The 25,978-nt window shown below is 36.7% G+C and overlaps 2 protein-coding genes across 2 annotated transcripts; both read right to left on the bottom strand.

Annotated features, from left to right (window-relative positions):
* Nucleotides 1-12,305: 12,305 nt before the first annotated feature.
* On the bottom strand, nt 12,306-12,948 carry LOC130828447 (uncharacterized). The gene is made up of 2 exons (XM_057694437.1): nt 12,652-12,948; nt 12,306-12,542 (listed from the first exon to the last, which is right to left on the bottom strand). The coding sequence occupies exons 1-2, from the start codon at nt 12,946-12,948 to the stop codon at nt 12,306-12,308; spliced, it is 534 nt and encodes a 177-aa protein (XP_057550420.1).
* A 4,990-nt stretch (nt 12,949-17,938) lies between these two features.
* LOC130797125 (uncharacterized) lies at nt 17,939-20,265 on the bottom strand. Its single transcript, XM_057659609.1, has 2 exons — nt 19,607-20,265; nt 17,939-18,302 (listed from the first exon to the last, which is right to left on the bottom strand). The coding sequence occupies exons 1-2, from the start codon at nt 20,105-20,107 to the stop codon at nt 18,255-18,257; spliced, it is 549 nt and encodes a 182-aa protein (XP_057515592.1). The 5' UTR covers nt 20,108-20,265; the 3' UTR covers nt 17,939-18,254.
* Nucleotides 20,266-25,978: the final 5,713 nt, after the last annotated feature.

Below are 25,978 nucleotides of genomic sequence, written 5' to 3'. Positions count from 1 at the left end.
TAAATAAATAAATAAATAAACATGATAATAATAATAACAAGGATAAAAGGCATGAAACCCTTTTTTTTTTCTTGCTTGAGCCGTCACTTTCTTTCCTTCCTCTTCTCCTTCTCTTCTCTCAGTTCGCTTCCCTCACTCACGGGCGCAGCCGCCTCCTCTCTTCACCACCACCAGCCGCATTTTCCTCCACCGGTGAGCGACCATCGTAGCAGCAGCAGCCCTGCCTTCCTCCCTCGCGACACGCAGCAGCAGTGGCTGCTTCATCCTCCTCCTCCCTGTTGCAGCAACGTGAACCCACAGCAAGGGCAGCCACCTTCGTGGTGGTTTTCCCGGCAGCAGCAGCCGTGTCTAGCTTTCCACCTTCGTGCTCCACCACCACCACAACACCACTTATACCCTCACCCATTTCTAGTTCCCCTTGTGAGCAATCTCTTACCCAAATTAAGTTTGTATGTGTTGATATTTGATTTCTTATTATTTAGAGTTCATATTTGTTAAATTGGAGTATGAATATCTTGATTTTGTTATGGGTTTGATTATTATGGTGATCTGAAATTAGATAAGTTAGGGTTTATATTATGATGAATTTAAAGGTAGTAATTTGGGTAAATTCATGAATCTTAGCTTGGATTAAGTTATATCTTAATAGGATTTAAAGTGGGTAAGCATTTGAAAGTGTGAATTGAACTTGAATAAGTTAGGGGTGGATGAATTAAAAGTAGTATATACTATTTTTGTGGCTTGGATGATGTTTTGTATTGGAAATCTTGTATAAGCTTGTGTATGTGACACTTTGGATGAATGGTGACTAGTATTGTTAATATCCATTGTTGTAGAGTAAACGATGATAATAATTACTGAGACGGATTAAGGTAGCGATTGTCATTAATGAAAGTATTATCGTGGTTATAGTCGTTGATGAGGTGGTTAGTTTTGAGCTCGGTTGCTATACTGATATGTTCAATTGTGTCGCTAAGTTGGGTGACTTTGACCCAAATTATACGAATCGTTATTGATTCGCCAAGCTACAAATCTAATTTATTCTTAATCGTTTCACTCTAAAAACCTTGGAAAAATAATAAACCACTACTATCATAGGTGATATGATTGTTATTAAGTGTAACGTCATGTATTACGTGTTCTTGAACATATCTTGATATAAACCTGACTAGAATCTAATGTTATGGTTTGATTGGAATTGATGGCGTAGTTCATGTATGAACATGGGTTGAATTTATTGCATGAGTATGCGTAGAATGCGTATTAGCTTGAATCGAAACTTAATTGGCTAATAGCGTAGCTTGTATGGAGTCGGTGCTTCGTAAATGATGTGAAGTAGGCTTATTAGTCTTACTTTAAACGTGTATAGGTGCCCGGTTCATAAGAGGGGCGTAAGAACCCCTTCGAAGCGATTTTTGTGGCTTGTCATCTTGCAGTGCAGGTAAGTACACGCAGTAACTGATTCTTGCATGCATCTTCAATATATTTTCCTTGCGTGATAATATTATACGAGCTAGGTTGAATATGATTTGCTATTTAAATACTGTTAAGTTTGTGTTACAAGTGAAAATCAGTTGTCAAGATGGTAGAGATTGAGTTCTGATATCGCGAGAGTAGAATGTTGGATTATATGAGATGGAATGGGAATGAGTCCCTTATTGATGAGATATTAAGTTGGATGTTACTGTGACTCCACTGGATTGGTACCCCAGTTGGTTTAGTTCCCGGAGGCATAGATCATCTATATATGGTCGCTGTACGGGGGTATGATCATACTTTGCCATTGGGCGCCGGCATGGCCGTCACCGCCCTTGGCTGAGGTGTTGCCATGTGGGTCTTGCAAACCCCAATATGGTGGCCTCTAGTCACAAAAGATGATACGTGGAATTAAGGAAGAAATAGAAAATGGTGAAGGCATTGAGAAGTGCACAGAAGTGAGGAATGGTTGGAGTAGATTTTTATACATTGGAGTGTCTTTCTTCCCTTGTTTTGTTGAATTGATTGTTGGTTGCATGTATAACTTGTTGCTAGATACTGACGTGTACTGCTTGTTTCCTTGTTGACGGCTTGTCTCTGATGGCCCTGCTATGACACGTTTGGTCTATGACTTTACGTTGAGCAGCAGGGGCGTCGTAGATAGGTCTTGCAGGTTTTGGAGTTTCCTTGCATTGCATATGGGGGGGGGGGGGGGATCGAGTGAGAACCTTGACGCGTGCCCTGTTCGAACCATTTTTGACGCTACATGTGATTTCGAATTGAAAGTGTGTATGTTTTGGTTGAGGCATGAGTCCTCCTTTTGATGTAATTCGTTCCGCTGCAAAGAGTTATATCGTTTTATATTTTGTTATAGTATCTTGAATGGCTTGTACAGTGGATTATCTTTATGCTTGGAAAACCCAAGCGTTTACATGGGAACCACGATCCATGCTTAGCATGTCGACAGAGGTCTTGGCGATGACCTTTCCGCCGTGATTCTGTTACGAGGCCATTGATGCCTCTTCATTATGATGATTTATCGTTTGTCTAAATCTTCGTCGCGTCAAATTTCAAGGCAGATGCTGCCAAAATTTTTACGCACCTTTTTAAAGTTAATAATTAAAGTTTAACTAAATTCCTTTCTTTTTTTCTTTTATGTAACACCCGAATTTCCTCCCGTCCTTTACAGTTTTGGTTTCGTTAAGGGATCGGAAATTCTGGGGTGTTACAGGTGGTTACCAGAGCCAGTGGTTCCTATCGTTCCCAAACGCTTCATGTTTTCTCTAGTACTTATTCCTGTTTTGTTTTCGAAGTTAAACTGCTTTGAGAGTATGGGTAGACATGGGTTAGGTGCATTTATATATGCATGCATTTTGAGTATTATTGCACATGAATTTGCACGCTTAGGCTTACGATCCTTGCAATGATTGGAATGAATCTTTGTAATGAATTTGTGGTGACTTAACAGATGACGTTTTATTAATTGAAATTTTAAGCATGAATTATGTTTGTAGGAGCAAATGTTGCAAGTTATGGGTTGCGTAAGAGGCTACATTTTTTTTATGTGCCTGTCCTAGTTAAGCTACGAGTTGCCGTACTTACATTCAACCTTATATTAGTTGATTATGTGTTTATGTTTCATTGGTTAGTAGTTTATGTCAAAATTATTTAGATAAGCTTACTAGTTCATTTTCTTTAGTGAAGTTGATATATTTCAAAATAAGGATGAATTCCACGCAAAACAAGAATGTATGCCTGGTTGGAATTTGCATACAAAATGTGTTTTTGGCGATGAAGCATGTTATCTTAACGAATGGTAAACATCTCTCGTTTGTGAAACTCTTGTTTGCAGGGAAATGCCTCCGTTGTCTAGTCAACGTTTGAAGAGACGCTCGAACAAGGCCTTACGAGAACTGGTCATGGAGCTAGCCGAGGAAAGGAGATCTAGGTCTGCGCCCGAAGTTGAGACGGCAGCCTCCATGAGCAAGAGCATCTCACAGAACAAACCCCCTGTGTTTACAGGAACTGGAGAACCCGCAATCTTAGAGAATTGGTTACGGGAATTTGACAAGATTTTCAACGTGGTGCAATGCCCTGAGCACCTGAGAGTGGACCAAGCCGCTTTCTACCTACAAGAAGAAGCTGATTACTGGTGGTCCAATGCTAGAGACAACTTGATGAGTGATCCTCAGGAGCCGTTGCAATGGAAAGAGTTCAAAAGGGTGATTCGGGAAAAATACTACCCACCTCATATCAGGAAGCAAAAGTCCAATGAATTTTCGAAGCTCGAGATGGGGGATTTAACGGTTGACGAATACTATAAGAAGTTCATGGAGTATGTGAAATATTGCCCTGATGACGTCCCTACCGAGGAGCAGAAGATGCAGCGTTTTGAATTGGGGCTGAGCAATGAAATTCAAGTGCATGTTGATAGTGACCGGTACACCACTCTGGATGCGATGTACCAAAGAGCTGCTCAAGTGGGAAGTCTACTATACAAAGATAAGGGAAAGAAGCTTGAAACTAACAGTGCAGGTGTCAACAGTGGGGATAAGAGAAAGGAGAGCTTCCAGCAGCAACACCATTCCCAGCAGAATAAGAAACACATGGGCTTTTCAAGCCTCGAAAGAAATGGGAAGTCGCACCATAGGGGGTTCAGCAATCAAAAGAAGAGTGGAGACAGTAATAGTAAGGAAAGAGTTTATTTCTGCCGTAGGTGTCCAAACAACCACCCAGGGAAGGATTGTAATGGGAATTTAGTAGAATGTAATGTTTGTGGCAAGTTGGGTCATCGTGGCTTCGAATGTTATGCCAAGCATGGGCGTCCGAATCAACAGAATGGGGGACAGCAGCATTTTTATCAGAGGAATTTTGGGAATCAGAGGAATGGGAGTGACTACCGTGGTCAAAACTTACATCAGTCGAAGAACGGGAACGGATATCGGCCTAGTCCAAGCAACTATAAACCCGGAGAGTCGAATGGTCGAAGTAATGGAAGTGCGGGAACCAGTGCGCTAACTACTCAATCAACACCTGGAAAATTAACCGCCATCAGCACAAGGGAAGCAGAGGATGCAAAGGATGTGGTGACAGGTACGTTTCTTGTGAACTCCGTGCCTGTCAATGCGTTATTTGATACTGGAGCATCAAATTCTTTTGTATCTGCATCAATAATTGAAAGGTTAGGATTAAAGGATCCTGAACCTTCTTCGTACGCCGTAGCAGTTCCTTCAGGAGAGTTGTATCAATGCACTAGAGTCTATAAGAGTGTTCCTTTGACCATTGGGGGAACCATTTTTCCTAGTGACCTATATGAGTTAAAGATGTGCGACTTAGACATTATTCTTGGGATGGACTGGTTGGGTCGGTTTAAAGCTATTGTTGAATGTGAGAGGCAAGAAGTCAGGCTTGTGGGGCCCAAGGGAAAGAAAGTTAAGTATTGCAAAGCTACTTCAGGTATGCAAACGAAGATAGTATCGTCCCTGAAGATGAAAACATTATTGAGGAAGGGACTGCCAAGCTACCTATGTCATGTACGTAAGATAGAAGACGAGGAGTTGACTCCTGAATCAGTGCCAATCGTAAATGAGTTCCTAGACGTCTTCCCAGAGGAGATACCGGGGATGCCACCTGTTAGGGCTGTTGAGTTCACCATAGACTTGGTACCAGGGGTGGGACCTATATCAAAAGCACCATATAGGTTGGCACCAGCTGAAATGGAGGAACTTAAAAAGCAAGTCGAGGAGTTATTAGAGAAGGGATACATTCGACCGAGTGTCTCGCCTTGGGGAGCACCTGTCTTGTTTGTTCGTAAGAAGGATGGGAGTATGAGGTTATGTATTGATTATCGAGAACTGAACAAGATAACTGTGAAGAACAAATACCCTCTTCCGAGAATCGATGATTTGTTTGACCAACTTAAGGGAGCAGGGTTATTTTCCAAAATTGACTTGAGGTCTGGCTATCATCAGCTGAGGATTGCGGAGCGCGATATTCCGAAAACAGCCTTTAGGACTCGATATGGGCACTTCGAGTTCACAGTGATGCCTTTTGGGTTGACTAATGCACCTGCAGCTTTTATGTGCATGATGAACCAGGTGTTTAGTTCGTGCCTCGACAATTTCGTGCTGGTCTTTATTGATGACATCTTGGTGTATTCGAGAGATAGGGTGGAACACGAACAACACCTGAGGAAGGTGTTGCAATTACTCCGAGACAATAAGCTGTACGCGAAGTTTTCAAAGTGTGAATTTTGGCTCGAGAAGGTTTCGTTCCTTGGGCATTTTGTATCCAAAGAAGGAGTTGCCGTTGATCCCGCAAAAATTGAGGCGGTGAGAGATTGGCCTGCACCGAAGAATGTGACTGAAGTAAGGAGCTTTTTGGGTTTAGCTGGTTACTATAGGAGATTTGTGAAGGATTTCTCAAAGATCGCCTGCCCTATGACCAACTTGATGAAGAAAGACAAGAAATTCGAATGGTCTAAAGAGTGCAAGTTGGCTTTCCAAACCTTGAAGGAGAGGTTGACTACCGCACCCGTGCTTACTCTTCCAGATAGCACCCTTGAGTACCTTGTGTATAGTGATGCATCGAAGTATGGGTTGGGATGTGTATTGATGCAAAATAGGAAAGTGGTCGCGTATGCATCCAGACAACTAAAACCACATGAAGTCAATTACCCAACTCACGACCTGGAGCTAGCAGCCATTGTCTTTGCTTTGAAAATTTGGAGACATTACTTGTATGGAGTGAAGTGCAAGATCTACACTGATCATCAGAGTTTGCGATACTTGTATACGCAACAAAATTTGAACATGAGGCAGCGAAGATGGCTAGAGTTGATTAACGACTATGACGTGGAGTTTAATTACCATGAGGGTAGGGCGAACATGGTAGCCGATGCTCTAAGTAGAAAGACCAATCATTCCGTAGCTACCTTGACTATTCCTAGAGAGTTACAAAGAGACATGGAAAAGTTGAACCTCGAGATTGTGCAGCACTGGGAGCTGAGGTCCAGATTAACAGCCTTATCAATTCGACCCTCAATTTTTGAAGAAATTTTAACACATCAAGTGAGTGACTCCTTATTGGAAAAAACGAGGGAGCAGGTTAAAGAAGGAAAAGCTGAAGGATTCACAATATTCGAGGATGGTAGCATTCGATACAAGGGTAGATGGTGTGTACCCTCTTCTTGTGCAGAGCTCAAGGATAAAATCTTATCAGAGGCTCATGGTTCGATGTATTCCGTCCACCCGGGGGGAGATAAAATGTATCGAGATCTGAAGCAAACATTCTGGTGGCCTGGGATGAAAAGAGATATTGCTGAGTTTGTTTCCAGGTGTCTGACATGTCAAAAGGTCAAAAGTGAACATAAGAGACCTGCAGGTTTACTCCAACCCTTGGATATTCCTGTATGGAAATGGGATGACATATCAATGGACTTTGTTTTGGGTTTACCGAGAACTAGGTCAGGAAATGACACGTTATGGGTGATCGTTGATAGACTCACCAAGAGTGCAAGATTCATTCCGATGAATAATCAATGGAGTATGGATCAGTTGGCTCGAGCTTACCTTAAAAATGTTGTGCGATACCATGGTGTCCCTAGATCTATAGTTTCTGACCGTGATACTAGGTATGTGTCAAAATTTTGGGAGGCTTTTCAAGCAGCTCTGGGAACAGAACTTCTAAGAAGCACATCTTTTCACCCTGCCACTGATGGACAAACCGAGCGCACTAATCGGACTCTTGAAGATATGTTGAGAGCCGTAGCCTTGGATAGGCAAGGATCTTGGGATGAGTGCCTAGATATGGTGGAATTTTCATACAACAATAGTTACCAGGCAAGCATCCAGATGGCACCTTTTGAGGCTCTGTATGGTCGTCGTTGTCGTAATCCTGTATGTTGGGACGATTTCAGTGAATCTGTTACTCTAGGACCGGCTATATTAGAGGAGATGACTGATCAGGTAAAAATGATTCGAGAAAGACTTAAGGCGGCCCAGGATCGACAAAAGTCCTACGCAGATCTTAAGAGGAGACCTGATGAGTTCGCCGTAGGGGATTATGTGTTATTGAGAGTTTCACCAATGAAGGGAGTCATGAGGTTTGGCAAGAGGGGGAAGTTGAGCCCCAAGTTTATAGGACCTTATGAGATCACAGAGAAGGTAGGAAAGGTCGCTTACAGACTAGCATTACCCAATGAGTTGGGTAAGGTGCATGATGTGTTTCACATTTCGCAGTTGAAGAGATATGTTCCCGATAAATCTCATGTGCTAGATCCCGAACCCTTAGATCTGGATGAAAATTTATCTTATGAAGAGAAACCTATCAAGATCTTAGATTCTAAGGTGCGTAGTACGAGGAGAAAAGATATAAAGATGGTGAAAGTTCTATGGGCTAACCAGCGCACACAGGAGGCAACGTGGGAAACTGAAGATTCCATGCGTGAGAAATACCCGCACCTTTTTTCCGAGGTTAGTGAGTTACGGGGTCGTAACTAAGTTTTTAAAGGGGGTAGAATGCGATAAAATTTCGTACGTTCGCACGTATTTTCTCTTTTATGATACCGACCTATTACAAATTTGCATGCTTTTGATTGATCGTGTTAAGTCAAATGTGTGACAATTACATGTTTTGATTGGGTGTTGAGTTAATTTAGATGATTATGAATGCACGAAACGAAATATTTATGAATATTTGGACAGAGCGAGCATAATAGCATCAATAAGTCGCGATCTTTGAGTTAATTCCTTGGGCTTAAAACCGTTAAGACACCTTCTTGAGTTATTACAAATGTAAATTCTCACAATTTAGTACCTTGGTTGCGCTAGTTTCGGGGACGAAACTCCTTTTAAGGGGGGTAGTCTGTAACACCCCGAGATTTTAATGAAGTAATTATTTATAAATTTTAATAGAGATTTTAATGAAGTAATTATTTAATATTTTAATAGTTTTTAAAGACTTTACAATTATTTATGAAATTATTTTAATAAATTTCTTTCGTATACGAATTTAAATGTTAACTTATATATATATATTAAAAATATAATTACGATTCAAAAAATAAAGAGGTTCGAATTAAAATGATTATTTTATTAAAACATCTAAGCCCCCGAAGGTGAGTCTCTTAGTTAGGCCTCGCAAGAAAAAAAATGAATCTAAATAAATAAATAAATAAACATGATAATAATAATAACAAGGATAAAAGGCATGAAACCCTTTTTTTTTTCTTGCTTGAGCCGTCACTTTCTTTCCTTCCTCTTCTCCTTCTCTTCTCTCAGTTCGCTTCCCTCACTCACGGGCGCAGCCGCCTCCTCTCTTCACCACCACCAGCCGCATTTTCCTCCACCGGTGAGCGACCATCGTAGCAGCAGCAGCCCTGCCTTCCTCCCTCGCGACACGCAGCAGCAGTGGCTGCTTCATCCTCCTCCTCCCTGTTGCAGCAACGTGAACCCACAGCAAGGGCAGCCACCTTCGTGGTGGTTTTCCCGGCAGCAGCAGCCGTGTCTAGCTGTCCACCTTCGTGCTCCACCACCACCACAACACCACTTATACCCTCACCCATTTCTAGTTCCCCTTGTGAGCAATCTCTTACCCAAATTAAGTTTGTATGTGTTGATATTTGATTTCTTATTATTTAGAGTTCATATTTGTTAAATTGGAGTATGAATATCTTGATTTTGTTATGGGTTTGATTATTATGGTGATCTGAAATTAGATAAGTTAGGGTTTATATTATGATGAATTTAAAGGTAGTAATTTGGGTAAATTCATGAATCTTAGCTTGGATTAAGTTATATCTTAATAGGATTTAAAGTGGGTAAGCATTTGAAAGTGTGAATTGAACTTGAATAAGTTAGGGGTGGATGAATTAAAAGTAGTATATACTATTTTTGTGGCTTGGATGATGTTTTGTATTGGAAATCTTGTATAAGCTTGTGTATGTGACACTTTGGATGAATGGTGACTAGTATTGTTAATATCCATTGTTGTAGAGTAAATGATAATAATAATTACTGAGACGGATTAAGGTAGCGATTGTCATTAATGAAAGTATTATCGTGGTTATAGTCGTTGATGAGGTGGTTAGTTTTGAGCTCGGTTGCTATACTGATATGTTCAATTGTGTCGCTAAGTTGGGTGACTTTGACCCAAATTATACGAATCGTTATTGATTCGCCAAGCTACAAATCTAATTTATTCTTAATCGTTTCACTCTAAAAACCTTGGAAAAATAATAAACCACTACTATCATAGGTGATATGATTGTTATTAAGTGTAACGTCATGTATTACGTGTTCTTGAACATATCTTGATATAAACCTGACTAGAATCTAATGTTATGGTTTGATTGGAATTGATGGCGTAGTTCATGTATGAACATGGGTTGAATTTATTGCATGAGTATGCGTAGAATGCGTATTAGCTTGAATCGAAACTTAATTGGCTAATAGCGTAGCTTGTATGGAGTCGGTGCTTCGTAAATGATGTGAAGTAGGCTTATTAGTCTTACTTTAAACGTGTATAGGTGCCCGGTTCATAAGAGGGGCGTAAGAACCCCTTCGAAGCGATTTTTGTGGCTTGTCATCTTGCAGTGCAGGTAAGTACACGCAGTAACTGATTCTTGCATGCATCTTTAATATATTTTCCTTGCGTGATAATATTATACGAGCTAGGTTGAATATGATTTGCTATTTAAATACTGTTAAGTTTGTGTTACAAGTGAAAATCAGTTGTCAAGATGGTAGAGATTGAGTTCTGATATCGCGAGAGTAGAATGTTGGATTATATGAGATGGAATGGGAATGAGTCCCTTATTGATGAGATATTAAGTTGGATGTTACTGTGACTCCACTGGATTGGTACCCCAGTTGGTTTAGTTCCCGGAGGCATAGATCATCTATATATGGTCGCTGTACGGGGGTATGATCATACTTTGCCATTGGGCGCCGGCATGGCCGTCACCGCCCTTGGCTGAGGTGTTGCCATGTGGGTCTTGCAAACCCCAATATGGTGGCCTCTAGTCACAAAAGATGATACGTGGAATTAAGGAAGAAATAGAAAATGGTGAAGGCATTGAGAAGTGCACAGAAGTGAGGAATGGTTGGAGTAGATTTTTATACATTGGAGTGTCTTTCTTCCCTTGTTTTGTTGAATTGATTGTTGGTTGCATGTATAACTTGTTGCTAGATACTGACGTGTACTGCTTGTTTCCTTGTTGACGGCTTGTCTCTGATGGCCCTGCTATGACACGTTTGGTCTATGACTTTACGTTGAGCAGCAGGGGCGTCGTAGATAGGTCTTGCAGGTTTTGGAGTTTCCTTGCATTGCATATGGGGGGGGGGGGGATCGAGTGAGAACCTTGACGCGTGCCCTGTTCGAACCATTTTTGACGCTACATGTGATTTCGAATTGAAAGTGTGTATGTTTTGGTTGAGGCATGAGTCCTCCTTTTGATGTAATTCGTTCCGCTGCAAAGAGTTATATCGTTTTATATTTTGTTATAGTATCTTGAATGGCTTGTACAGTGGATTATCTTTATGCTTGGAAAACCCAAGCGTTTACATGGGAACCACGATCCATGCTTAGCATGTCGACAGAGGTCTTGGCGATGACCTTTCCGCCGTGATTCTGTTACGAGGCCATTGATGCCTCTTCATTATGATGATTTATCGTTTGTCTAAATCTTCGTCGCGTCAAATTTCAAGGCAGATGCTGCCAAAATTTTTACGCACCTTTTTAAAGTTAATAATTAAAGTTTAACTAAATTCCTTTCTTTTTTTCTTTTACGTAACACCCGAATTTCCTCCCGTCCTTTACAGTTTTGGTTTCGTTAAGGGATCGGAAATTCTGGGGTGTTACAGTATGACAAGTGGTTTCATCTTCGTCCTGGCATCGATCACTACGTGGGGTTTGAGCAAGGTGTCATCTGAATTGTTCTTGATTGGTAGCAAGGCTACCTTTACATGCTCTCCATAGGAAATGTCGCATCTTAGGTGGGCAGTCTAAGTTCCATAGTTTCGACCAAGTTCTAGTACCAGCCCCCGAATGAGCATTTGTGTGGTTATTGATCGCCCCCAGCCTCCCTAACCAGTAGCTTGATTTGACAAAGTATCGACCATCGGTAGTGTGTAACCAAAAGAGACTATCAACAGGCCAGTTGCTAGATAATGGGATACTCAGAATCGCCTCTCGAGTGTCATCATCAATGTCATGGCCGAGAGTCCTTAGATTCTAGTGGCCACTATTAAAGTCAATCAACTCACAAACACTCATCGCCCCAGTAGCAGTATTATTAACCTCCAAGCTCCGTGCACCACCATGAAAAGGGATCCACTTATCAGCATATGGATCGATGGATAGCCCATTACCCACTCTCCAGCATAAACCCTCCATAAGCAAAGATTTCGCCCTTTAAAGACTCTGCCATGTGTAACTAGGATCATACCCACGCATAGCATTGAGGACATTTGAATGTTTGAAGTATCGTGCTTTGAGGATAGCAACAAGAAGAGGGCACTCACCTTGGTGGATACACCGAAATTGTTTAGCTAAGAGAGCAGTGTTGAAGCACCCAATGTCTCAAAAGCCCATTCCCCCCATGTTCTTAGGGAAACAAAGACTAGCCCAGCTGTGCCAGTGCATCTTTGGGTTGCCGTTAGTCGAACCCCACCAAAACTTCTCCACCATAGAGTTGATATCATCGATCACACCATCCGGAATGCGGAATATGCTCATGAGATGAGTAGGAATAGATTGGATCACGACCTTGATTAACAGCTCTTTACAGGGTGAGACAAAAATTTCTCTGTCCACCCTTGGAGCTTCTTCTAGATTCTTTCCTTAATACACGCAAAGATAGACTTCTTCAATCGACCCATGATGTTAGGGAGGCCCAGATACTTGTCATGGTGAAGCACTTCAGTTACAGTAAGTCTAGATGCTATCTCGGCTCTTAAGCTAGGCAGAACATTCTTGCTAAAGGAGATTTGAGTCTTCTCATAATTAACTTTTTGACTAGAAGCTCGCTCATAAGTACTAATAATGTTAGCTATATTGGAGCATTCCTACACAAGACACATTAGCAAAAATAATACTGTCATCAGCAAAAAATAAATGAGAAACAGCTGGGGCACCTCGACAAACACGGACTCCATGGATATCATTCAACCTGACCGCTCGAGAGAGAAGGGAAAAGAAGGCATCGGCACAGATAAGGAACAAATATGGGGAGATAGGATCACCCTGACGAAGGCCCCACGATGGAACAAGGTTGCCAAAAATACTCCCATTGAGCTTAAAACAAAATTGCACACTAGTGATACAACTCATAATTCTCCTAACCCAATCATCACTGAATCCCATTTGTAACATCACCCTTTCTAGGAAAACCCATTCAACTCGGTCGTAGGCTTTGCTTATGTCGAGCTTGATAGTAAGAGAGCCATCGGAGGAGGAGGATTTGCACTTCATGGAATGTAAGGCTTCAAAAGCAATAAGAGCAGATCTGTTATAAGGCATTTCGGAATGAAATCTGTCCGGTTAGGAGATATGATGTGGCCTAAGAACGGTTTCAATTTATTTGCCATCACCTTCGAAATTATCTTGTATATCACATTACAACAGCTGATGGGCCGAAATTCAGTCATAAGCTTTAGGTCTTTGCATTTTGGGATCAAGGTGATACATGTCTTGTTGATGCCTCCCAAAGAAATCCAACCACGCCACCAGTTTTTCATAAGGTCAACAACATCCTGTTCAACGATTGACCAGAAGTTCTTATAGAATAGAGCATGAATACCATCGGGCCCGGGAGCCTTAGTGGGATGCATTTGGAAAAGGGCTTCCTTGATTTCGGATTCAGTAGGTTCTTGGTCCAGGCAAGCGTTCATATCCTCAGTGACCACACGTGATAATCCCAAAAGAGCGTCATCCATATCCTGCAAAGAACCCGAATGGGAAATCTGTGAAAAGTACTCTTCGATGACCTGCTTCATATCCTGAGGATTCGTCTTCCATGTACCATCAATGCTCATCAAACATTTAATGGAGTTGCGCCTTCTCCTCGAGCTTTTCAATGAACTAGTTAAAAAATCGAAAATAAAGATAATTTTTTTACTTCTCACTTGAAATCCTACTTTATAGTCGTACTAAACAATTTTATTTCTTGTCACCAACTAAAAAATCAAAACACAAAAATCAAATACACTCTTTCTCGCATTCCCAATTTTTTTAATAAAAGGAAAGAAATAAATTTCAATCATGTTTTGGAAAAGTCCTCTAAAATGGACTTATTATTGCTTAGTTCTTTGAGCTTGTGAATTGTTTTTTGGGTTGTATACTAGTTTGTGAAAGGTAGTTGCTTGGGGTTTAGATCCAAAATTCATACTTTGAAGATCAAATTCTACTCGATCTGCAGATTGTTTTCTGGGTTTTAAAGATTAAAACTTTCCCATTCATGAAACTAAGTGCTGAAGAATCTCCAAATGCAAAAGGGGGTTTTCGTCTTCAAGCTCCATTGGTAAAGCTTAATTCTTCTTTTTGGTTTAAAAGTCTTTTTTTATGATTTGATTTTAGCCGATTTACAAAATTTTAATATGATAATCTTTGCTAAAATGTATCTTTTTTTGGTGGTTGTTTTGTCTTGTTATATGGTGGAATTGATTCCTTTTATTCTAGGGAATTTAATTTTTTGGAGTTTAAGGTGTTCAAATGTTGATACTCTTTTGGGGTTTACATTGTGTTTATTAAAATGTATAAATAATGCTACTCTTGTGATTTTGTTGGTTGCCTTTATTGCTGTAAATGACTAAATGTCATAGGTACATAAGCGTGAAACTTAGGGTTGTATAACCCCCAAGAGAAGGGCATAGTCTTTGGCACTCCAATTCTTCATTATATCTTGCTATACTTTTGTCACTATCACTAATATCTAGCAACTTAATTCAATGTGATACATTTGTGTGATTTTGTTCGGGTGAATAATCACACATCGATGACTTAAATATGGTGTGCACACTTTATAACTCATTGGAACATTTCCTCTTATTTCCATATGCTTTTTGGATGGTATCTCTTTAACTTATGAAGTGGGTGCACCTCGTGTTTCCCAATTATTTATTGGCGTTCACCATAAGTCCAGTTCAACTTAAAATGGTATCAAAGTCGATTGGTCGATCAAAAATTTAAATGGTAGGTCAGAAAAGAATGACATTTCTACCCTAATTGATTATCTCACATGCGAACTTGATGGGGTTCGCATAATGTGAGCGGGTGTTGGGATAATAAGTAACAATAATAAGAAAGCATTGTAAATAGACCCACACAAGAAGAGAGTTGACTACATACAAATCCGATGAGGTTCATCCTAAAACCAATTGGTATTAGAAGAATTAGCCCATCAAGAATATATGTAAGTTAACCTCTCTTTAATTCTTCGATGTGGGATCAAGTGAACCAGATAAATTCACACAAATATGAATTTCGGTCCACACATCAGACATTAAATTAAACCACTTCTAGGACCAATGACGTTCTAGTGATAAAGAAATAAAATAGTAATGACGAAATAACAAGACAGCGAAAGTCTAAAATTACAACTTGAAAACCTACTAGCCTCTTCAAATTAAATACAATCCAATTCAAAATGTACTTACTGAAATAAAAATAATAAAGTTTGGTTGTGAACAAGACTCAATGTAAAACTCTTCAGGACTAGCATTGTCGACACCCTTAGTTTGCTTGTGCTTGGATCTTGCTCTAATGGCCCACCACGACCCGCTCATACTGGTTTGTGCCTCCACTTCCCGAGGTCAGCCTATTGTAGACGTGGACTCAAATGTGATGTTGTAACCCATGTATATTGTCTTGACTCGAGTTGAATTTGACACGACTCGGATTAGTGTTGACCTGACGTAAACCCTTATGCAAAATGAATTGGACCTGATACAATTTGAGTCAAAAGTATTGTATTGATCGGAACCTGACATAACATGCATGCTCTATTTCTACTCTAAAGCTTCCATTGTTGGAGCCTGGAGGAGAGTAGGAGACAATATTATAAAAATTTGACTCCATTTGAAATGACTGCCTTTGGGAGATCGTAATCTATGAGAATGTTATGGATGTCAGGAGAAGGAGAACCGATGATGGGTTAGCCATGTTGAAAATACTTTACATGTGAGGAAGATCTCAAATCACTAAAGATAGTGAGTTATGGACCTATTTATAATACCTGTGGTAATCCCCCCCTATTACCATATTATTTTTTGGGAAGGAGTGAACCTTATCAAGTGTGTATACAAGTTAACATTTATTACCCGTGGGTTTATGAGTCCGAGCCTATAGGTGTCCTGTGGGCTTGTGACGAATTGTCACGGCCTAACAAGACGGACGTTCAGAAGATGAGAAATTGATAATAGAAGTTCCTTGATAGTGTCGATAAAAAAATGGGAAGTATTATAAAAAATTGATTTGTAAGCGTCTCAAGGAGTAATCGAAATCCTCTAGTCAGTCAACGACATAAAATGGCATTTCATTAGGATGAGTTTGAAGCTAATGTTGCATCATAAGTCCGTCGGCAAATAAAAAATTAAAGCGCAATTCGACTACATTTGATACTCACACAATTATTTTAGAGTTTAGATTTTATAACTAGACTTGTTTAGTTAGTTATATATAATTCTTATTTATGTGAAGTTCTTAATTTTTTTTAAGAGTATAGTGAATAAATCTGATTCTTCAAACTGGACATGACTTACCATTAGGTTTACATGTTAGGTTAATTTGGTTATAACTTGTTTCAATAAATGCACTACAATTTCTTAGTTTTGACTTATGAGTATATTAATCAAGTTGTATAAGACATGGTAGGTGGCTACACTTTTCAATGAAGAACAACGATTTTTGATACAGCATACCTTTGTGTAATTTGTCCCATTAGTTTGCACTAAACAACTAAAAAATATAAGAATTTTTAAAATTATATAGTGCAAATTTAAAAGAATGAAATAATAATTCAATTCTAAATAACAACGATGCTCTTCTAGTTTCACTTCAAGGTAGCCATTTTCGAGAATAAATGTGTAGTTTTTCACAGAGTTTATAAAGAGGTCGCTTGGAAAGCTGAAGAAAAGGAGAAGTGTTGGGATGATTTGTTCCACATCAATGGATTAATGATGTGTACATATTATAAATTATTGGAGTCCTTCTTCCCATTATCATATGGTTTTGGGATGGTATCTCTTTAGCTTATAGAGTGTGTACACCTCATGTTTTTCGAATTATACAAACATTGATAATAAATTTAGCTCTAACATAATAAAATATTAAAATGAATAGAGAGAGAATATCGATATAGACAAGTAGTAACATTAATCCATTGATTTATTAGTCAATCTTGATTTTTTGGGATTGAAGTTTGGATAATGTATGGTCAAGTTGTGGTTGGTTGGTTGAATGGGCAACTATAATGTAGAAAGGACCACACTATTGTGTCTCAAATATATTTGGACATTTGAGCAAATGCAATGACTGTGACAGCTTCCCTGTTCTCCACATGCCTTTTTCAGTACTGGTTATCTTAGATGTCATTTTTAAATTATAGCAACTTCATCCACAATAATACATTTTTTAATTAATCAATAAGATCTATTTTTTTTTATCTTTTTTAAAATTTGACATTATCTCTTAAATCAATATACTTTTGATTATGTTCATTTAAGGAATTTACAATGACAATTGACATACATAATTACATGAAAAAAACAATTAAATCTTCAATCCAACAATCTAGAAGTATTCTCAAACAAATATATTATTTAAAAAATACTCCAACACTTCTTGTGATGAGACAACACCCATTAATGTATAAATGCTAGTAAAAGATGAATTTGCATAGTTACACAAAAGCAATATAACATGGTGTATAGATGTATAATGGACAATTATGAAATTTCAGGGTGTTAAATAAATGATTTTTAAATTAACTTTTAATTTAAATTTTTAGCTTATTAATTGATTAAAAAGTCAAAAAAATATATATATTTGCTATTTGACTTTTCAATTGGTTAAAAGATCAACTTTTAAGCCAAAATAAACAAAGAAGATTTCTTAAATTTTTTTTTTTTTACACCAAATATCTCCTTTTAACATCTGACTCTAGTTAGTTTAAAAGCTAACAAAGGCAATAAGCCCTTTAAATAGGTCAAACAAGCTGATCAATCGACAACAACCAAACAACCCATTGACAATTGGAGTGCCATCTTTGTAATCCTTGTGAATGTGGGATAAAGTAAGCATTCACAAAGTATAATGAATTAATTAATTATTATGATTGCTTCCAAACTCGATTTGGAGTTCTTGTATTGTAAGAGTAAATTGAACAGCATTCAACAAAGAATTCCCTGCACAAACCACAAATTCCACTCAAACTAAACAAGGTTGAGTGAATAAAATAAGAAGCTAGTAGAAAACCCGAAAATAGATTTCTAGATAGAAATTCAGTCCATCACATGTAGTTCTACACACATACGGTGGGATAGTCTACATAGTACTACATAATGTTCTCCGATTCTAATACCAAAGGAGTTTTACACTTGTAGGAAGTATTAAACCCTCAAAATATGAGGTCATTTACATATTACTAAATTCTAAGCAGTCCGGAGACCAAACATCCATTTTACGGCAAGGCCATCTCAGAGTCTGCTTTACTACTATGGGGAGTGAAGAAAAAATACGCAGCTATGCATCATTCATCACTGTCAAGTGATGCACTGCCTCTACTCTGTAAGCAGCATTGAGATTTCTTGGTCGACTGGAGCTGGAAGCTGCATATCAAGTAAAACAGGCAGATCAGGGGAATGAAAATTACAAGCAAAACCCAACATCTGTGATTAGTACAAAACTAAGGTGAAGTAACTGCTGATCAAGTTCTAAAATTAACATTAATACAATTGTTTCAGCATTTGTATCAGAGAGGATATGATTAAGCGGGTCTGCATGCAAATATAGGAATATCTTCGCTCTTGCTATTTAAAAATGAGATGAATTTTGATCTCGATAGGATAACTTTGTTTTCTGTATAAGCATCAGTCCGTCTTTTTACTCCGAAATACATGTTCATAGGAACATTGCTATGCAAATATTAAAGATAGCACACATAGCCAACCTCAATACCATTTAACATCTTCCATAATCTGAGCAAAAATGAGACTTAACACAGCTACACAGTACACACCATATATATAAAACTTTTGAGTGATTATATTCTAATTAAAATTCTTTAAGTTCAAACTCGTGAAACTAACAATTTACCGAGGATGAACACAGACTCTACTGCAACACATTAGAGAAGATTTGCTATACCACATAAAAGAATTGTTTTGGATGCAATGAACATTTACTGAAACAATACTTCTTTAAAAGGCATTGATCCTATCATGATTGGGCAATTGTGGCAACATATAATAAAACAGCATGGATCTGGCTCTAGGTTGGTAGGTTTTTGGTAACATTATACCCAAACCACAAAACAAATCTTCCTATGATGATATTGAAAAGACGCCACCTCAAATAATACTCATATGAACACATAATCCAATACTGAAAGCATTCCATGCAGAAAGTACCACAAAAGGCCAGATTGCATTACCAAATGCTAACACATAACTCCAGAATATGAACAAAATAAAGACTAACAGAAGAAGACATGTTTCCAATAGCCATTGGTTACTATCAAAAATGTCCAAGTTCAATTCAAGACAACAAGATCAAAGTCTCTCTAACAAATTTAGACTACACCATCAAGACAATATGAAATAGATTTTATAATTGACAATTTCAAAAATAGGATTCCTCAAAATCAAATATGACTCATTAAATATAAAAGTTTATGGGAAAAAAGATGAAATTTTGTAAATAGGAGATTTCTTGTCCATCTTTTTGAAAGCTTGATATCTCATTTATATATTCTAGTAAGGATGATATATATATATATATATATATATATATATATATATATATATATATATATATATATATATATATATATATATATTACAGAAAATTTGAATCCCTAACAAAAATTCGTAAATCAGTGATCAATTAAAAATTAAGATTACACTACGATTACCTCAAAAATCTGCTTCCAAGCACGAATGTCGCCGCTCGAAGTGGAAAGTCCAGAGCGACAAGTATGAATGGTTTGAAACTGATCAACACTGAGCTTCTTATTAATAATACCAACCTGAAAGTAAATTGAATCAGAAGGAGGTAAATCAACCCTAATTTCATCAACATCAAACCATATTAAAAACCGTTTGACTTGAATCCCTTTCAAATCAGTGATAGAGCCAACTTTTAGAGTTCCAGTGATACGTTTTTCGTAGTAAACCAAGTAATCAAACTGAATATAGCAAGTATGCTCAAGGTCAACAACGAATCTGCCATCATCGGGAGAGAAACTGTAGTCCTTGACGCAATCAGGCAAAAGACCTTTAGGGAGACCAAATTGAGGGAGAATATCAAAGACGGAAGGAGTAGAAGGAGATTCAGAGGAACAGAGAGTTGCTGAAAGGGAAAGGATGAAGAAGAAGAGGGAGAAAAGGGTGAGGTAGGGTTTTGTGGAAGCCATTGATGATGAAATTGAAGGTTTCGTTGAGCGATGAAGAAGAGTCTGAGAACGAGTAGTTGAAATCTGGAAGTGATTTGAAGATAAAGAAAGAATAAATGGAGGAACGAGTAATTTTAAAGAAAGAAGAAAAATCTTAAAAGTTGAATTAAAAGACAATAACATTAACGTCGGTTAAAGAAATGGAAATTTCACGTCCTAAGATTTAACTTTTATGAAACTGCAATTTTTGTAATATTTTTTCATGTCATAACATTTAGTTTATGCCTTATTTAATTGTATTTTTTGTTAATTTCTTATCAAATTTTGTTTAATTGTCATTTTGACGTTTTTATCCTTACTGTTGTTGTCTTTATATTTTTTGCGCTAAACCCTTTTTATGCTCTCGGATGTTTAATTCACCATTTTGACGTTTAATTCATCAACGCTCTCAAATGTTTTTTTGGCAAATTACAAAGACAATAACCAAAACTTAAATAGGGTAGAAACGTCAAAATGGTGAATTAAACGGAAATTGACAAGAATTTAACGGAAAATGCTACGACAGTTAGATAAGGCATAAACTGGATGCTACCATGTGGAAAATTTTTACAAAAGTGCTACCACTGGCGTTTCATGAAAATTCGATGCTACCACGTGGAATTTCACTTAAAAAATCAAAGATGTCATTTTAGTAAGAGATTTGTCAAATATCGAATTGTCAATTTTGTTTTGAACAACTCAAGACCGCAACATGCCAATTACCATTGTATTAAATTATGCGAGTAAATTAAAAGTGAAAGAAAATGTGCGGATAAGACTTTAAAAAAGTGATAGAGCCTTGACTAAAATAAATAATGTAACAATTTTTTTAGGAACAAAAATAAGTATTTTAGAAATACTATGTATATTTTTAAGAAATTGCGATACTCACGATTGATACAAATATGAAAAAATTAGTAGGAATTACTAAATGATATACATAAAATTAAAAATAAAAGAAAATGAAAGAAGATACTTCCTTTAATTCACTAATAATGTCCCATTTACTTTATGCAATATCCAATGCACTTATTTAATCCTTAATATTTCTAATTGTGCATAATTAAAAATTATGAAAAATTAATATGAATAATTGTTGTCTTGAGAAAAATCAAATAAGATTCCACTTAACTATGTTTTAACTTATAGATTAATAATAAAATACAAATTAAAAGTAAGAAATGAATAATGAAGTATTTAATAAGCAAATGGAACAATACTAGGGAATTGAAGGGAGTTTATTTATAAGAATTACAAAATAATAACACTATTTAAAAATAAAATAAAAATATTATAAAATTTTAAAAATATACTAAAACAAAAAGTGTATAATTTTTAAGACACACAATACCTTATGTTTAACCTCTCTCGAGGCGCACGAGATCCTTTTAACCAATATAAATAGTCCAAAAATAATAGTCAAATCAAATACAATACCCACTAGCCATAGAGTTAGATCCTTTTCATTACTTAAAATGTAATGAAGCGTCCATTACTTTATCTAATGACTATTATTGTTTGATAGAGTTCTAATAAGAGAAATTTTGACATTTAATTTTTATTTTAAAATAAGTGTCAAAATCATAAAATGAGTAATAGAGAAAAATAATAGAAAGGATGCTAATACCTAGCCTCTCTTTTGGTACTATTTTTACTAAAAATGAATGAGTATTCTGAATTGTTTGACAATTACTTAGAGGTGTATAAATGGGGTAGATAGGTAAAAATGAGCTCCGATGAAATTCGAATTGATTCAGTTTTAGTTATGTTCAATTCGGATATTATTAAGTTATAAATTATGTTAGTGTTAATATTTTTTTAGGGTGAGCTAAGTAAAAATCATTCATAAAACGGATTTTATAAGATTTAGATGAGTTGATGTTGGGTTTAATTAGGTATATGACGTGTTAGATGTGTTTCAAGTCGATTAGCGACTTAATTCAATTCGAATATAATTTGATTATGGATTGACTACGATTTGGATGAAATCGATTATGATTGATAAATGTATTTTTTGGGGTCAATTTCAATACTGTTGAATCTCTCAGGTTCATGTAGAGTTCAATTAGATCAATTTTAGTTTGTAATATTATGAAATATTAGCTAGTGTCACTATCCTCGTTATAGATTCGTAAAACATAACTCTAGATTATAGTCCATGATGATTTATTTTATGTGTCATACTGACTCATACATACTATCATCCAAATTTAATTGAAGTGAAAAATTGTTGCGATTTGTAAAAATTGTTAACAATTAGTGTTTGTCCAGTGTTGATTTATGTATTGTCGTTGAATTCTTATTTCTTTATGGGTTAATCAATACAGAAGTTAATTTTGGATAATTGATTGGCTCGGTTTGTGTTCACTTTAGGAAGGCACGTTTCAATCATTGGATTAATGTCACTTTGATTTGAGTTTGGATATTAAGGGGTGTCAAACAGGTCGGGTTGGGTCGTTTTCAGGTTCGGGTCATATATAAATGGGTCAATAGACCCTTGACCTGAAACTGACCCATTTAATTAAATGGGTCAAAAATTGAAACCCCGACCTGATCTGTTGCAGGTCGGGTCAACCTGCTAATGACCCATTTAACCTGCTTTTTTTTTTTCAGGTCATTGAACTCATATATTTCAGGTCATTTGACCCATTTGACCCAAAAATTACAATATTACAAAATTACAATATAAAAACTAATTTATTGCTAACACTGTAAAACATTACAAGCTTCATCCATTAATGGAACACAGTATAACATACTTTCATCCATTAATGGAGTTGAAAATCGAACACAGTACAAGCTTGAATTGAAGATCAGGAAGATTGAACTGAAAAATCAGAAAAATCAAACACAATCCAAATTAGAAAAAATCGATCAAAAAAAAAATCAGAAAAATGGGAAACAAAGAAATAAATCAATAATTCTTACCTTGGTGCCGCCACAGAGAAGAGGAAGGAGAAGGCGCACTCCGAAGTCGCACAGAGAAGCAGCAAGCAGGAGACTGGAGAGTGGAGAGGATTTGAGGAAGGCGCCGCAGTTTTTAGGTTTTAGATTTTTAGGGTTTTTGATATACCAGTAAATTACACATCAAAATCAAAATTGGGTCAGAAAACCAAAAAATGGAGTAAATAAAGAAAAATGGATAGAGTAAAATCAAAATCAAAACAGAAAATATTACCAGTTTAGTAAAACAAAATCAAAATCAACACAGTATTAACACAGATTACACAAAGATTATAGTAAAATAAAAATCAATGAAGCAACAAGCCCAGAAAATGAAACAGAAAATATGAATCTTGCAAAACATAAAGAAAAATGGAGTAAACATAACACAAACAGAAAAATCAAAAAAATCGATAAAAATGAAACAGAAAAATGAAATAAAAAACAAGAAGCAAATTACCAGTTTAGTAAAAATGAAACCCCAACAAATTCGAAAAAATCGAACCCTAAATAACACAAACACGAACCAAATCATTATGAAGAATTAAAGAGAGAAAATCATTTCCAGCAATCAGCAATGAACATCAAAATCAAACACAAAAAAATCGAACACAATTCAAATCTAAAAAAATAAAATCAATAAAAAAACAGAAAAATCGCACTTTTAAGTGTTAATAATACTTACCTTGGTGCCGCAGAGAAGATGAAGGAGAAGAGAAGAAGCTGCCGGAGAGAAGAGGAAGGAGAAGGTCTAAAGGTATAGGCAGCCGGCGGTAGGTCGCAGAATCGCACAAAAGAGAGAAGAGGAAGGAGAAGAGGAAGTGACGAACAGAACAAGTGGAGACGCAAATTGGCAAATGTTTAGGGTTTACCGGTTTATGTCTTTGCTTTCAGTCTTTGTCTTTACTCTTTACTCTTTATTTAAAAAAATTTCAATGGATTATTAAATGGGTTAAATGTGGGTCGACCTGACCTGATTGACCCATTTAATAAATGGGTTAAACAGGTTTTTTTCGGGTTTAAATATTCAACCTGAACCTAACCCATTTAATAAACAGATCAGGTCAGGTTGACCCATTTAATTAATTGGGTCAAAAATCTAAACCCAAACCCGCTAATTTCGGGTCGGTTTCAGATCAGGTTAGCAGGTCGGGTCAGCTTTTGCCAGCCCTCCTTATTGAAATTGATTCACTTTCGGTTTTGGTTAGCTTCTGATTCGAGATGGATCTAATTTTCAAATATATTTTACCGGTTTGAATACAGGTAGTGGCTAAGTGGCTCTATTAATTCGGGCTGATTTTGAACATCTCTAAAATACTAGGTGATAGTTGGCTGTTGGTAGTTGATTGCAGCAGTTGATTCAAATAACTAATTTTATTAACTAATTTGATCAATTGATTTTGAACCCACTATTAAGACCGACTTATTCAAAAATAGCTTATGATAACATAAACTATTTCAACCAAGTAATTTACTAAACACTACCTTTTGTTGGTTTGACCACCCAACTCTCTATTTTTGTCAAGATAAGCTAAAATTTCTCACAAAACTATTTTACCAAACACTCCCTAAATGTTTTATATTCTCCACAAAGTTCAAAATATAGTACTTTCTTGGCTTCATTTGTTGAGTACATTTGAAATATTACCATGTGATATTTTATTTAATTCTTCTGTATATATCGAATATAATATTAGTTATGTCACATGTAAGATTTATAAAAATTAGTATATCATCATCATTGTACTCAGTGTACTTCATCAATAGAAAACTATGATCAAGATCTGGGAAGGAAAAGAAGGCGAAAACTCATAACTATAAGGAGAGCGCCGCCAAAAAATCCCTCGGCTCTATATAAAAATTAGTATATATATATATATATATTTGTTATATTGGAATTACAGCTCTTTATAGGACAATTCAACTAGGTAGCAAACCTAATTTATTTGTTTTAATTTGCCTTTTTTCTTAGTACTCAGATTGCACATAAATAGATTTTTTATCTAATATTTCGCTTAAAAATTATAGATCTTTGCTCCCCATTCACTCAACCCTCCAACAAAAAATGTAAAGAAAAGAGGACAATATGAAAAGAAAATTATTCATAACATGCCCTATTGTTGGTGAAATTAATCGCTAAAAAGTACTTTTTTGATCTTTTTGTTTTTGCTACATAACACATCAAAAACTATTACTTCAACATATTCAATAATTAGATAATTGGTAGGATTAAATTATTCCATTTGTTTGAAAAGTTATAAGCACATTATGTTAGGCATACTAGATTTGGTGAATAGAGACATTAATTAAATTTGTATTTATAATGAGAATGAGATGACTGGTAGGAGTTGGATCGACTTGTTGGGTTAGCAGCTAGACCAAGGCCCACCACTCGCATTTAGTTACTCCCATACCTCATCCTCATCAATGGCTGACAATAACATAAATGCAATACCAATACTCTAAGCTTGGTTTGTACAAGACATTCAAAGGGAAGCCTTTGGAATTATCTTAACGACCGAGAGTCGAGCGTCTGAATTAGGTTAGCACTTTCACTAGGGTTTTCTTTTGAGTTGAATCACAATCTGATTTAGACCAATTGCGTCAAAAACAAACAACTCTTGTTAATACTTAATTTGGACTGGAATTAAATATTACTTGTGAAATTAACCCAAAACGAAAGGGCCCCAAACAAAGCAACTTGACACCAAATGAACATTTGAAATAAATAAGATTATTTATTAAAAAAAAAGCACACAATAAGATACATATGAATTTATTTTCATTTATAAGCGCCTAATTCCCAAACTTGAGAATATAAAGCTGTTTGCACTTACTAAATGCAAACAAGTGTTGTGATCCAAAAAAACCCAAGGGGTTGTTCGCAGTTAGTAAGTGCAAACAGACTGT

This window comes from Amaranthus tricolor, chromosome 12 (genome assembly GCF_026212465.1).
Source record: "Amaranthus tricolor cultivar Red isolate AtriRed21 chromosome 12, ASM2621246v1, whole genome shotgun sequence".
Lineage (NCBI taxonomy): Eukaryota > Viridiplantae > Streptophyta > Magnoliopsida > Caryophyllales > Amaranthaceae > Amaranthus > Amaranthus tricolor.
Note: the sequence above shows the minus strand (reverse complement) of the source record. Positions and strands in the feature narration are given on the sequence as shown.

What these genes read in the sequence shown, in the direction of transcription:
- LOC130828447 (XM_057694437.1), bottom strand. Translation starts at nt 12,948, where the DNA reads ATGAAGTGCAAATCCTCCTCCTCCGATGGCTCTCTTACTATCAAGCTC. An exon ending in TTTCCCTTCTCTCTCGAGCG is followed by an intron (nt 12,543 to 12,651) that starts GTCAGGTTGAAT and finishes TGTCTTGTGTAG; the next exon opens with GAATGCTCCAATATAGCTAA.
- LOC130797125 (XM_057659609.1), bottom strand. Translation starts at nt 20,107, where the DNA reads ATGGCTTCCACAAAACCCTACCTCACCCTTTTCTCCCTCTTCTTCTTC. An exon ending in CTTGGAAGCAGATTTTTGAG is followed by an intron (nt 18,303 to 19,606) that starts GTAATCGTAGTG and finishes CTTGATATGCAG; the next exon opens with CTTCCAGCTCCAGTCGACCA.